At 64.2% G+C, this 11,308-nt stretch overlaps 1 protein-coding gene across 1 annotated transcript; it reads right to left on the bottom strand.

Annotated features, from left to right (window-relative positions):
* Positions 1 to 6,808: 6,808 nt before the first annotated feature.
* Positions 6,809 to 9,244, bottom strand: ASCL2 (achaete-scute family bHLH transcription factor 2). Its single transcript, XM_060017569.1, has 2 exons — positions 7,850 to 9,244; positions 6,809 to 7,231 (listed from the first exon to the last, which is right to left on the bottom strand). Exon 1 carries the CDS (start codon positions 8,443 to 8,445, stop codon positions 7,867 to 7,869), a length of 579 nt encoding a protein of 192 aa, XP_059873552.1. The 5' UTR covers positions 8,446 to 9,244; the 3' UTR covers positions 6,809 to 7,231; positions 7,850 to 7,866.
* Between the last annotated feature and the right edge of the window lie 2,064 nt (positions 9,245 to 11,308).

Raw genomic sequence — 11,308 nt, 5'->3', positions numbered from 1 at the left:
GGGGACAGCGAACGTCTGCGGTTTGAGTCACCCGGCTGTGGCGTTGGTCACAGCGGCCCTGGTGGACGCACGCACTGCACCCCCCCCAGCTGTCAGGGCCCCTGGGTTCGCGCTGCAGCTTTGCCAAGCCCACCCTGGGTACCTTAGCTCTGGGGCCTGGTTTTCCCCATCACTGTGGAGAAAGGGCCTTGCTGATGGCAGGCGGGCAGACAGGGGTTGGCTAGGAAACCCCACGGTGCCCCCGGTTCATGGCAGTGTGCGCAGACCTGGCACCCACCCAGGCTTCTCCCTCCATTTGGTGTGTGGCCTTGGCAGGGGCTGCTCTGGGGGTGCTGACCGGGGGAGCCCCTGAGCAGGCCCCTCCCTGCCTGTGAGAAGCTGGAGTTCAGAGCTCCGGTGACAAAGGCCCACTTCAACGTGTAAGAGGGGGCTGCGGTGCCAGGCTCTGCAGGGGCACTGCTGGGGGCAAGGTCGCCAGGCTGATGGCAGTTCCCGTGGCGTCGGAGACAGATGCCTTGCCTGGCCCCCCTCCCCAGCCAACAGATTTGCCGCAGCAGCTGGGGATGGGGGTTAGGGTGGGGCCGGAGGGGGTCCTGGGAGGCAGGAGGCGGGGAGGCCGCAGCTCACAGACGCTCCCCCATCCGACTGCACCAGCCCAGGCCGAGGGGAAGCCAGAGGAGGGGGCAGAGTGCTTGGCCCCAGTACAGCTCCTCAGGAGACCCCAGGGCCCACGCAGGCCTCTGTCCCCGCCCCTTCATCACGTGCGCCTCCCCATGTCCCCCCAGTCGGAGGGCGGGCGTGTCCGGAGGTCTGAGCTGGCTTCCTGCTTCCTCTCTGTGCCCCCGCCAGCTGACGAGACCCTCTCCCACAGTGTTCCCAGCAGAAGCACAGCAAAACGGAGCCCCTCCAGGCCCAGGGGAGGCGGCAGGGGGGGCTGTGATGGAGGCTTCAGCTGCACTGCCGGCTCAGAACCCCAGCACCTCTGGGTACCTGTGGGCCTCGGGCAGGTCACTGAGCCTCCCTGGGCCTATCAGGGGGCTGAGACCCCTCGAGGGGGCTGGGAGAACGAGGGGCTCCCAGGAGACCCGGCCGCACCATCACTCCGAAGAGCTCAGGGCTGACTCACAGCCCACAGGCTCAGGGACGACAGTGGGCAGGCGCTGGGCGGGCCCCAGGCCCACTCCCCATTTCCATGCAGCAAAGGCGGAGGGTGTGACCTTGTCTTCCAGCCACCCGCCCCGGGTGCAGCCCCCAGAGACAGCCACTCACCCCAACTGTCGCTGCTGGGAAAGGGTCCACGAGCCCTCCTGGACCCCTTCTTCCTTCCGCCCCACCTCCAAAGCCTCTCAGGGCCGCCCCCGACCAGCACCCCACAACGCCAGCGCTGTGGTTGGGACCCTTCTCCCGTCCCCCCCACGCTGACTCCAGCCTCCTCCTGCCCTCCCCCCACCCCCCACGGGCTCCCTGCCCCCACCCAACAGTGGGGGCGGGGGGACTCCCTTCAACCCACGGGGCCCTAGCCCCGCCTGGAATCCCCCCACGCCCCTCCCCGACCAGCAGAGCCTCAGCCTCTCCAAGTGCATTTGAGGCTCAACCTCTTCCTCACGAAGGGGCCTCTCCTGGTCTGTGGCCTCAGAGCCCCGGGACCCTCCCTGCTCCCTGGCAGCGCAGCGGCTGGCCCTCTCCCCAGGGTCCCACCCCACGGGGATTTAGGGACCTGGAGGGAACTAGAGCAGGGAAGGAAGGCAGGGCTGGCCCGGGACACGGGTGTGGGAGCAGACACAGCCCCCTGACCTTATTCAGGCTACTCCACGCCAGCCCCACAGGGAGCCCGCCACCTGCCTGCCCCCCCTCCCGAGCCCTCTAGGCCATACTGGACCACTCCCCTGCCTTCTGGTGAGGACACAAGTGTCAGTGTCACTGAGGAGGGGTCTGCGTGGCCCCTCCCCTGCCCTCAATGCCCATCTATCCCCCAGACTCTGCAGGAAGGGAAGGTGAGCGCATGGGCCCCGCAGCTGATGCCCTGTCCCTTCCGTGGTGGAGCGGGGCGGGCTCACTCCCATTCCGGGGATCCTTTCCGTGGAGCAGGGTCTGGTGATGCGCTTCGTGCTGGCCGCCTCCCCACGTGGCCCCCCAACCCCAGCTTGGGAGGGGTGCTGCACCACGGCCGCCTTCCCAGCCGTTGGAGCTCGGTAGACACACAGGCCCCGTGTTTGCCGGCGAAGGTTAACGCGAGCGGGGAGGCGCGTGCGCAGAGGAGATGCGCACCCCTTGCGCGTGCGCACCCCTTGCGCGTCCGCCCCCTCGCAGGAACCAGCGGTCGCGTGGACCGGCAACGTGCGAGCCCAGGGAGACCCAAGGCGTGTGTGTTGCATCCTCCACCCAGCAGCCTGGGCGCCCACAGCCCCAAGGGCCATGTTCTTACTCCAACCGGAACCTGCTCGAAGTGCAGAAAGACGTACCACGTGCACGCCCACGGGAACCATCGTCCCTCCTTCCTCAAGTGACTTCCTGCACCGGCCACCACTTACGGGGAAAATAACCACAGAAGGAAAAGGGGAGATGGGGGAGTCCAGAGTTCCTTCCTTTCAGCTCTTCCTCAGGCACAAGCTGAAGGGAGCGGGTGCAGGCAGAACGCGCATACCAAGGAGGGAAATAAAAACAGCGGTGAAAAAAATAATAAAATAAAGAGAAATAAACTAAAATAAAATAATTGGTGCTAGTTTTGTGTGGCGTCTCGACTATTCCAATAACATAAATAAAATAACGTACAAGTGCAAATTGCAAAATACGAATGGCGTCATTTCGGTGATTCTGCATCATAGCAGGTAACACTCTTATCTCTGCATTTAAGATTGGCATCGCACAGTATAAAAATTCATGCTAATAACTTAAACTGTTAATTTTTCTTTACTTAGAACGGCATTAGATAGCAAGTTTAAAACACCATCAGTCAAGAGACAGACCGTGGAAAAAAGGAAAAGGCTTTCTATCTCAGCACCTGTAACATCACCTTTTCCCAATTTTGAACAAGGCTGCCTGGCCGTCATCTGGCCCCGCAGGTGGCCGCGCAGATGCGGAAACGGGCCCTGGGCGGGGAGGAGCTGGCGAGTCGATTCATTTGCTTCCAAGTGCCAGGGAGCCTTCAGAGGCAGACTCAGGCTAGCTGCAAGCCCCGCCCACCACCACCCGCCACCCGCCACCAAAACCAAAGCCAGAAGGAACAGATAGACGTCATCTTCCCAGCGGGGGCTATGGGTGCGTCCCAGAGGCAGTGAGGCTGCCCTGGAACAGGCAGGAACCACTGAGGTTTTGACTGCCCCTCTCGGGACCCATGTCCCACTGGTTCCAGCACACAGGACAGGCCAGCACTGCAGCCTCTATTTCAGGGACATGGCTCGGAGATGCTGAGTGACCTGGACAACACCCCAGGACCCCTGTTGTTTCCCGACCCCCCCCCAGAACCAGTGTGTCTACCAAGGGCCAGACGGTACCTGCGTCCCCCCTAGAACACAAGCTCCTTGAAGGCAGGGTTTCCCTCGGGCGCTGATGCACCTGGAATACAGAGAAGGAGTCCGATAAAGGTTTCAGAATGAGTGGGTGTGGGACCCCAGCAGACCAGATAAGGCGGGCCTGGACGCAGGGACCCGTGCTGGGCCCCAGCCTCCAAGAGGGTGGTCCTGTGTCAGCAGGTCCCCCATGTGGGTGGCCACCGGGGACACATCATTCTCTGAGTGGGTGAGTTTCAGCCACAGAGACACTCCCGGGACTACAAAGCAGGGTTCCTTGGGGCGCCTGCTGTCATGAATAGACAAGACAACGTGTGGACCCCCAGTAGCAAAGCACCCCCAGAGGGCCCCCCGGGGCTGTAGTCACCCAGGCTGTGCTACGCCACCACGCATCCACCCCAGCCCTGCCTGATTCAGAGCTGTTGTGAAGATTCCCCTGGTCCCACCCAGCTTCACCCCAAGGCTGAAGCACCATTCCCCTCGCGCCACAGCTGGGGTCCCCGACCCAACTGCACCGCTCAGCCCCTGGTCACCTTCTGTCTGCAGTTGGCTTCCAACCTCCAGATGGGGGCAAGGCTGGACCACAGGCTCCCAGGAGATCCCTGCTGACCCCACTGCAGAGCCGATGGCTGGCTGACCACCTGGCCAGGTGGGGATCCCTGCAGATGTGCTGACCTAGAACACGGAACTGCTAAGGTGTCCTCCCCAGGACAGCCCCAGGCAGCCCCACCCTCCTGGAAGGGGACCACTGCAAGGACTTAGGAATGAAGCCATCCCAGGTTGGAATCCCAAGCCCCATCACCTTCAAGCTCTGTGACCTCAGGCACCTGATCTTTCAGAGCTGCCCTTTCCAGTTATGTAAAATGGCGCAGTGAATGGTACCCGGTAAATGACAGCTGGTGGCGGAGGGCGGGCAATTTCTAACTAGAGTGAGCAGGCAGGCCGGTGTGCCCGGGTGACACACCTGTCATCCCGCCTGATCAAACACAGCCCTTTCTTCTCTCAAAACTAGACCGCTCAGACCCTCTGATCCAGTCACCATATGTGCGTCCTCATGGGACGCAGTGTGAGGGACACGGCACCGCCTCTGAAGTGCAGGAACCAAAAACCAAACCGGAATCTGATCGCGCATCTGCTTCCGACCCACCCGCTTCCAATTACAGAAAATACAGGGACAGACACTCAATAATATGAACACCCAGGGTGGTGCTGTCAGCAACACCCGGAACGCGGATGACCTCGTCTCCTCAGTAAGGGGACTGGGGGAGGGACGCTCGCGGATCTGCACCAGATTCTCATTCTGTAAAACCAACTGTGAAAAACGGAGGCAATCAGAGGGCTGGGCCACTGCTGGGTGTTCACCGAAATGAAAGCGCTGTTGTTCATTCTGGGTGGGACCGTGGTATTGGGTTTCCCTTGGAGGCTCACATGGTGAATCTGCAGGTGAAACCACGTGATGCCTGGGATCTGCGTCAGAACCACGTGGGGGTGGGAGCGGTGGGGTGGATGGGTGGGAGAGGCCTGGTGTTAATAGTTTTTGGTGCTGGGGATGGGGGCTTCTCAGAGGCTTCTCCAGGGTCCGGCACGTCCATCGTCGACAGGACCACACGTCTGATTCGACAGTGCCGCTGTGGGTTAGAGCCTGTACGCCCTGCTAGAACGCAGGCTTCATGAGGGCACTGGTGCATCCTCAGTGCCTGGTACAGAGAAGATGTCCGATAAGAGTTCTGGAACTTCTGCATGTGTTTGGAATTTTCTGGAACTTCTGCATGTGCTTGGAATTTTCCATAATAAAAAAGAGGAACACAAAAACGGCACCTCTTATCCTTCGCAGAGCTTCATCGCCGGCCCCAGCTCCCCTCCGCCCGCCCCTCCCATGCTTTCCTCCCCCACACCCAGGCGTGGTCCCACCCTGCCCACCTGGTGCCACTCTGTGTCCTGGGGGCTGCAGGCCTTTGCCTGGGGTCAAGGTAAGGAGTCCCAGGAGAGCCCAGAGCCAGTGGCTCAGTGAGGTCACTGACTGTGGTGTGGATCCCCGGGAGAAGGCTGAGGGGTGGTGCTTGCTGGGTGGCCATGTCACATGCCTCCTTCTGTCCCTTGCATGAGGCTGGGTCGCTCGGCCCTGCAGCCCCCAGCCACAGCTGCTCTGCTGACCCCCCCCCTGAGTCTGAGCCTCATCGGACCCACCAGCCCTGTCGCCATGGTTACCCAGGAGCCATCTGCTCTGCCAGCACCCGGCACCCCACCTCCCCGGGTTCCAACGGCTTTGACCCAACCACTCCCTGCCGGAGGAAGGGGCGCTTTCAGCATCCTAAAGCAGCACAGGGGATCCCTGTCAGCCTCACACCCATCCTTGCAATAAAAGAGAGCTCTGGGCACAGCGAGGCTTCAAAGCTGCCGAGGCCCTGGTCAAAGGTGGAGCTGAGTAATCCCCTGCGGGCCCTCTGGGCTCAGGAGCCTGGGGGCCCTCCTCGTTGCCCTCAAGGGAGGCCCTCACAGCTCCCGCCCACAGACGGGCAGGCAGAGAGGCCTAGGCCTCTGCAGCCTGCAGGGCACAAGTGGCCTGGAAGCCACGGGCGCAGCAGCTGAGGGCCGAGTACGGGATGCTGGACGCTGCCGGACACCTCTCCTTAAGTCCTCCCGCAACTGTAGGTCACCCCCATTTGCAGGTTGAGCAACTTGCCTGGGGTCACCCAGCTGGTGGTAGGCAGCGGAGATCTGAACCCAGCAGCCTGGCCCCCGAGACAGAGGGTGGCCTGGGTCAGACCCCCTCAGGCCCAGCCCTACACTGGGCACTTGCCCTAGATCCCCGAGCCAGTCAGCAGCGTGCGGACCTCAGCTTCCGAACTGTGAAGTAGCCCTGCCTGGACCACCCGCCAGCCTGCTGCCACCTGCCAGGAGCTCCCAGCTCCACACGGCACCTGTGAATTGCTTTGGCACGGTGGCGACCAGGTTGGACTCCCAGACCTCACTTCTCTCCGCCCGCCCACCCTACAGAGGAGGGAGCGGAGTCCAAGGAGGTGCGACCACAGAGGTGGGGCCTGCTGGGTACAGGGTCTAAGCCGCCAACCTCCCACCCATACCGGGCCCTCACCTGGGAAATGGGGGGCCTCGGGATATGGAGTGGGCACCCCCAACACCACGGATACACAGCACCGATTTATTTATAAGATCCACCCTCCCTAAAACAGGTTTTCTGACACAGGTCTCTCCCCAACTGGCAGCGCTGCAAGGGGACACCCGCCAGGGACCCTGCCCCTCAAGGGCTGCAGCATGTTCAGATCTTGGCCAGGTTCAAAAATTCCAGGAAGAGGGAGTGGGCGGGAGTAGACAATCTTTATTGGGTTCCAAATCTAAGGATTCTTTGCACAAAAAGAAGTGTTCATACTGTCAGTGTCCCTGGGCAGTTCAAGTTCATGCGTAAAAAATAGACATCTGTGTCGGCATAAAATCCTCTCCCCTTCAAACCTCCAAGTCTTGGTGCCGCAGACCCGTTCCAGTGGAAGGCCTCCGGGGACAGGGTGGCTGGGGTCCGAGGAAGCTGCCGCCCGGTTGATGTCAGGCTGGGCCGCTTCTACACTAGCCCTTGGTCAGGCTGGACGGCCGGGGAGGGTCGGCGGGATCCCCGGCTCGGTGGTGGCTTGGCCCGCGGGAACGGCGGGGACGGAAACGTGATCCATTCCAACGCGCTGGCTCCCAAGTGGTGAGCCCGCTCGCGGCCGCTAGGAGGGAAGAGGGAATAGGCACGCGCGTTAGTGTGGGGTCCGGCCCGGGAGACCCCGCCCAGCCCGGCCCTGCCCCGCCCCCACCTCCCACAAGCGGAGCCGGCAGTTTCGTTTGTTCAGTGGATTTTGGAGCTCGGGTCCGTGGGTGCCTCGGTTTCGGAGTACGGCCCAGCCAGGGCGCGGGGCGGGGCGGGGCGGGCGCTCGGATCCGCAGTGAGTCAGGGATCCGCACCCCGCCGACTCATTTCTGCCACCCGGCCCGGCGCGCGATTTGCAATGCAAAGTCACTCCGCCTCCAAGCGCCCGAATCTGCCCCGGATCCGCAAGCCCTTGGGGCCTCACCCGCCCGAGGGCCGCCCCCCTCCGTCTCCCCACTCCCACTTCGGCGGCGGAGCAGCGAGGGGAAGTTTTGCAATCCCGGACAAACAAACGCTGGTCTTGCACAGGCTTGAAAAAGTTTGGGGGAAATGAAGAGTGAGCGAAATCCAGGCCATCGCCCGGGCCTGAGGCTGGGCTCCGCGGGCTCTCGGGGGCGCGAGCTGCGAGGCCGTTTGCTCCACCACGCCCGGCAGCCCTGCCTCTGACCCTCCCTCTTCCCCGCCTCTCGGCGCTTACCTTGCTGGGACGAGAGCTCAGTAGCCCCCTAACCAGCTGGAGAAATCGAGAAGCTCGCGCTCCGCGGGGCTCAGCGCGCCCTCACAGGTGCTGTCGTCCGACGAGTAGGCGGAGCGCGGGGACCCGGGCTCCGAGCTGTGCTCGCGGCCCGGGGACGACAAGGCGCAGGAGGGCGAGGCGGCGGCGGCCCCGGGTGGCCCGTGGGGCAGTGGATGGCGCGCGGCTGGCGCCAGCAGCCCCCTGGCCAGCGCGGCGCGCACGGCATCGTGCTCGGCCAGCAGGCGCTGCAGCGCGCGAATGTACTCCACCGCCGAGCGCAGCGTCTCCACCTTGCTCAGCTTCTTGCTGGCGCCGCCCTGAGGCACGTGCTGCCGCAGCGCCTGGAATCCTAAGTTCACCAGCTTCACTCGGTTGCGCTCCCGCTCGTTGCGCCGCGCCACGGCCGCCGCTCCACTCCCGGTCTCCACCGCGCCTGGCCGCCGCCGCCGCCGGCTGCAGCGCAGCAGCTCTGGAGACTCCGGTCGCCGCCGAGCGGCGCAGCAGCCCGAGACACCAGGCGCAGGGGGCGCGGGCCGGGTCAGCGCGCCGCTGTCCATCGCGCCCGCATCCACTCGCCCCGCGCCTCCTCCGAGTCCCTGCGCGCCGCAGGAAGGTGTGGGGCGAGGAACCGAGGGCGGAGGAACGACGGTCAAGCCTCAGCGACGATCTGGCACCGTGCTGCCAAACGACTACCCAGGGTACGTGGTGCCAGGTCGTCTGGGGTCCGGAGACAACGAGGCGCAGGAGGCCGAGAGGTGGCGGGCAGTGCGCACCGGGGAGCGTGGGGCGCTCGTGACTCGCGCGTGCTGTCGGACGCTCCCCAGGTCTTCCCCGCGCGGCGCAGGCGTCTCGTTTTTAAATGTATAGATAACCCTCCTCCGCGCCGCCGCCGCCTCCTTTCTCACGCCCTCCTTCCCTTGCCTCGCCCTCCCGCCACGCTTCGTCCAACCCCTGGCGCACACAGCCTGCAAAGACCAAGCCGTGAGCGCGACCACACCCCGCCCCCCGGGCACAGTCCGCAGGTCCCCAGTGGGTCCCGGCTCCCAGCAGGTGTCCAGTGCGCCCCCCAAGATGCAGTACGCAGGTGCCGTGTGCGCACCGACCCCCAAACTGCTGTCCGCAGGTCCCTGGTGCGACCCCTGCCACGCTCGCCTTTGGGGGTAGGGCAGGTCTAAGGCCACAGAGCACCCATCCCTGGGTCGCGTGAGACCCCGGGGAGCAGCACGCGCCGACCAACCTGCACCCGCGCCCCGCCCCCTGCGGCCGAGGGGCGGGGGGCCGGGGTTTCAGCCAGTGGCGGGCCGCCCGTTTGGCCAATCGCGGCGGGCACCACCCCACACCCGGCCCCTGGGAGGAAGCCTGTCTGCCCGGCGCGTGGCTCCCGGGAGCGTCTCTAACAAAGCTCGGCGCCTGCGCGGCCCCGCCCGGCCCCTCCCGGTGACCAGGGTGGGCGCGCACTCCCACGCGCGCCTGTTCCTGGCCGGGCGCACACCTGTTTATGACTCCACCGGGCCTTCGAGAGGGGAACGCAGCCCTCCGGGCGGGGCGGGGCTTGAGAGGTGGTGAAGACCTGGCGCGCTTGGGTAGGGCGTTCAGGTTCCTGGGGCGCTTTTCCCCAACATCCCCTCCACGCCCACTCTCTGCGGGTGGTTGCCGTGCGCCCCGGGCCTTGGGGAGCCTTGAAGCGGAGCGCCTGGAGGTTGGCACAGACCGCTTCAGACTTGCGTGGCTGTCGGCCTGCCTCTCCCCTCCGCCCTCCCCGCCGCCCCCGCAGCTTCCTCCGCTTTCCACGTTCCCCCCAAATCTTCCTCCCTTCCTGGTCCAGTTCCCTCCGGCCGCTCACCCGTCGACCTGTACCCGCCGTCGTGGCCCCTTTTCCTCACTGCCATGCCTCCAGCACCATCCGCCAACCCCCTGCACTGAGATTGGTCTGTGGGGGAAGGTGGTGGGGCCGCGGCCTTTCCAGCGTCTCCCAGCGGAGGTGAGGCGTCAGGAGACTTCCTCCCTGACCGATGGGGGTACATTTTGGGGTATGAGGGGGCAGGGACTTTGGAAGTGTGCAGAATGCGCCGTTACTGGGAGAGTGTTGTCCTGCCCCGCGGCCTGGGAAGGCCAGTCAAGTGGCTGTGCCCTCAGGAGGCCACACCCAGCAGATTTTTCCCAAAAAGTGACCAGACCCTGCTGGGCCAGGACCTCTGGGAATGGAGGCCGGGGGTGGGCAGGCCCAGCTTCCCGGAGCCGACTCACTGTTCTGGGGGCGGGGGGGAGGGACCCAGGACCCCTCCCAAGAAGTCCGCAGGGCACACGGGCGAGGATTTACTGCCCACTTCGTGGCGCCCACCGGCTCCCGTTAACCCTGCAGGATTCTCCTGGCAAGTCTGCTTGACCTTCCCGCTTTAGGAAGCTACCTGGAGGCCAGAACTTGCCAGGAGCAAGGGGCCCTGTTTGTCTTAGGAGGAAGCTGTGACTCAGAAAGGACATGGAATGTGTCCACAGTCACACCTCTGGCCAGTGGAGCAATCAGGTAGGAATCGGGTCCCTGCCTGAGTCCAGGTGGCCCGATCTTTTTCCCTTTCAGAGCGCAAGGCCTGGCTCACCTCTGCATCCTCTCTCTGGTCAGAGCCCACTCTCTCCTTCCCTGAGGGTTATTTGGCAAACCCCAGCCAGATGCTTGTCCTTCCTTCCCTGCCTGTGCCAAGGGTGCCAGGAAAAATCCCGGAGTCCTGCAAACAGGGCCCTGCCTGGACTTGCGCTGGGCCTCCAGGACCTGGACAGCCTTGGGTGCTGCCTCTCCTCCTACCCCATCTCCTGGGCTCTGGCTTTGCTCCCTCCCGCCCGTCCACGGCCTCGAAGCAGGAGGGACGTTACGGAGGCGAGTTGGATCACGCCTTGGCCCTGGGGATGAAGCCCGGGCCCCCTGCGCTCTGTCGCCCCTCTGGCCCCCTGCCCAGCTCTGACGCCACATCAGCTGGAACCCTGCCCTGAGCCCCCTGCCCTGTGCTCCATGCTGTATGTCACCCATCACACCTGGGTGTCCATCGGAGGGCTCTGCACAGGCAGAAATGTGCCCTTCTCTATGCCCACAGGACACCCGTGTCCAAGCCGTGCGTGATGCTGTTTCGCTAAGGGGACCTCACATCCAGCACAGAGGATCAGGAGACGGTGCCACTGGAGCCACGGCCATTCGGGGGTCGGGAGGTGGCCGAGGGACGGAGGAACCCACAGCATCCAGGCCCAGCTCTGCCACTGACACTGAGGGGCCCCGTAGCCCAGCGTCCTGCTGCCCGATAGGGGTACGGCAGCCTCTGCTCCAGGGGTGACCAGGGCTGAGCACTCGTCAGCTCTGAAATCACCTCGGGCTCCATGGGACTGGGGTGCAGACCCCGGAAGCTTGGGGTGCCCCGGGGACACACAAGGTCC

Source organism: Delphinus delphis, chromosome 8, assembly GCF_949987515.2.
Source record: "Delphinus delphis chromosome 8, mDelDel1.2, whole genome shotgun sequence".
Taxonomy (NCBI): Eukaryota; Metazoa; Chordata; class Mammalia; order Artiodactyla; family Delphinidae; genus Delphinus; species Delphinus delphis.
Note: the sequence above shows the minus strand (reverse complement) of the source record. Positions and strands in the feature narration are given on the sequence as shown.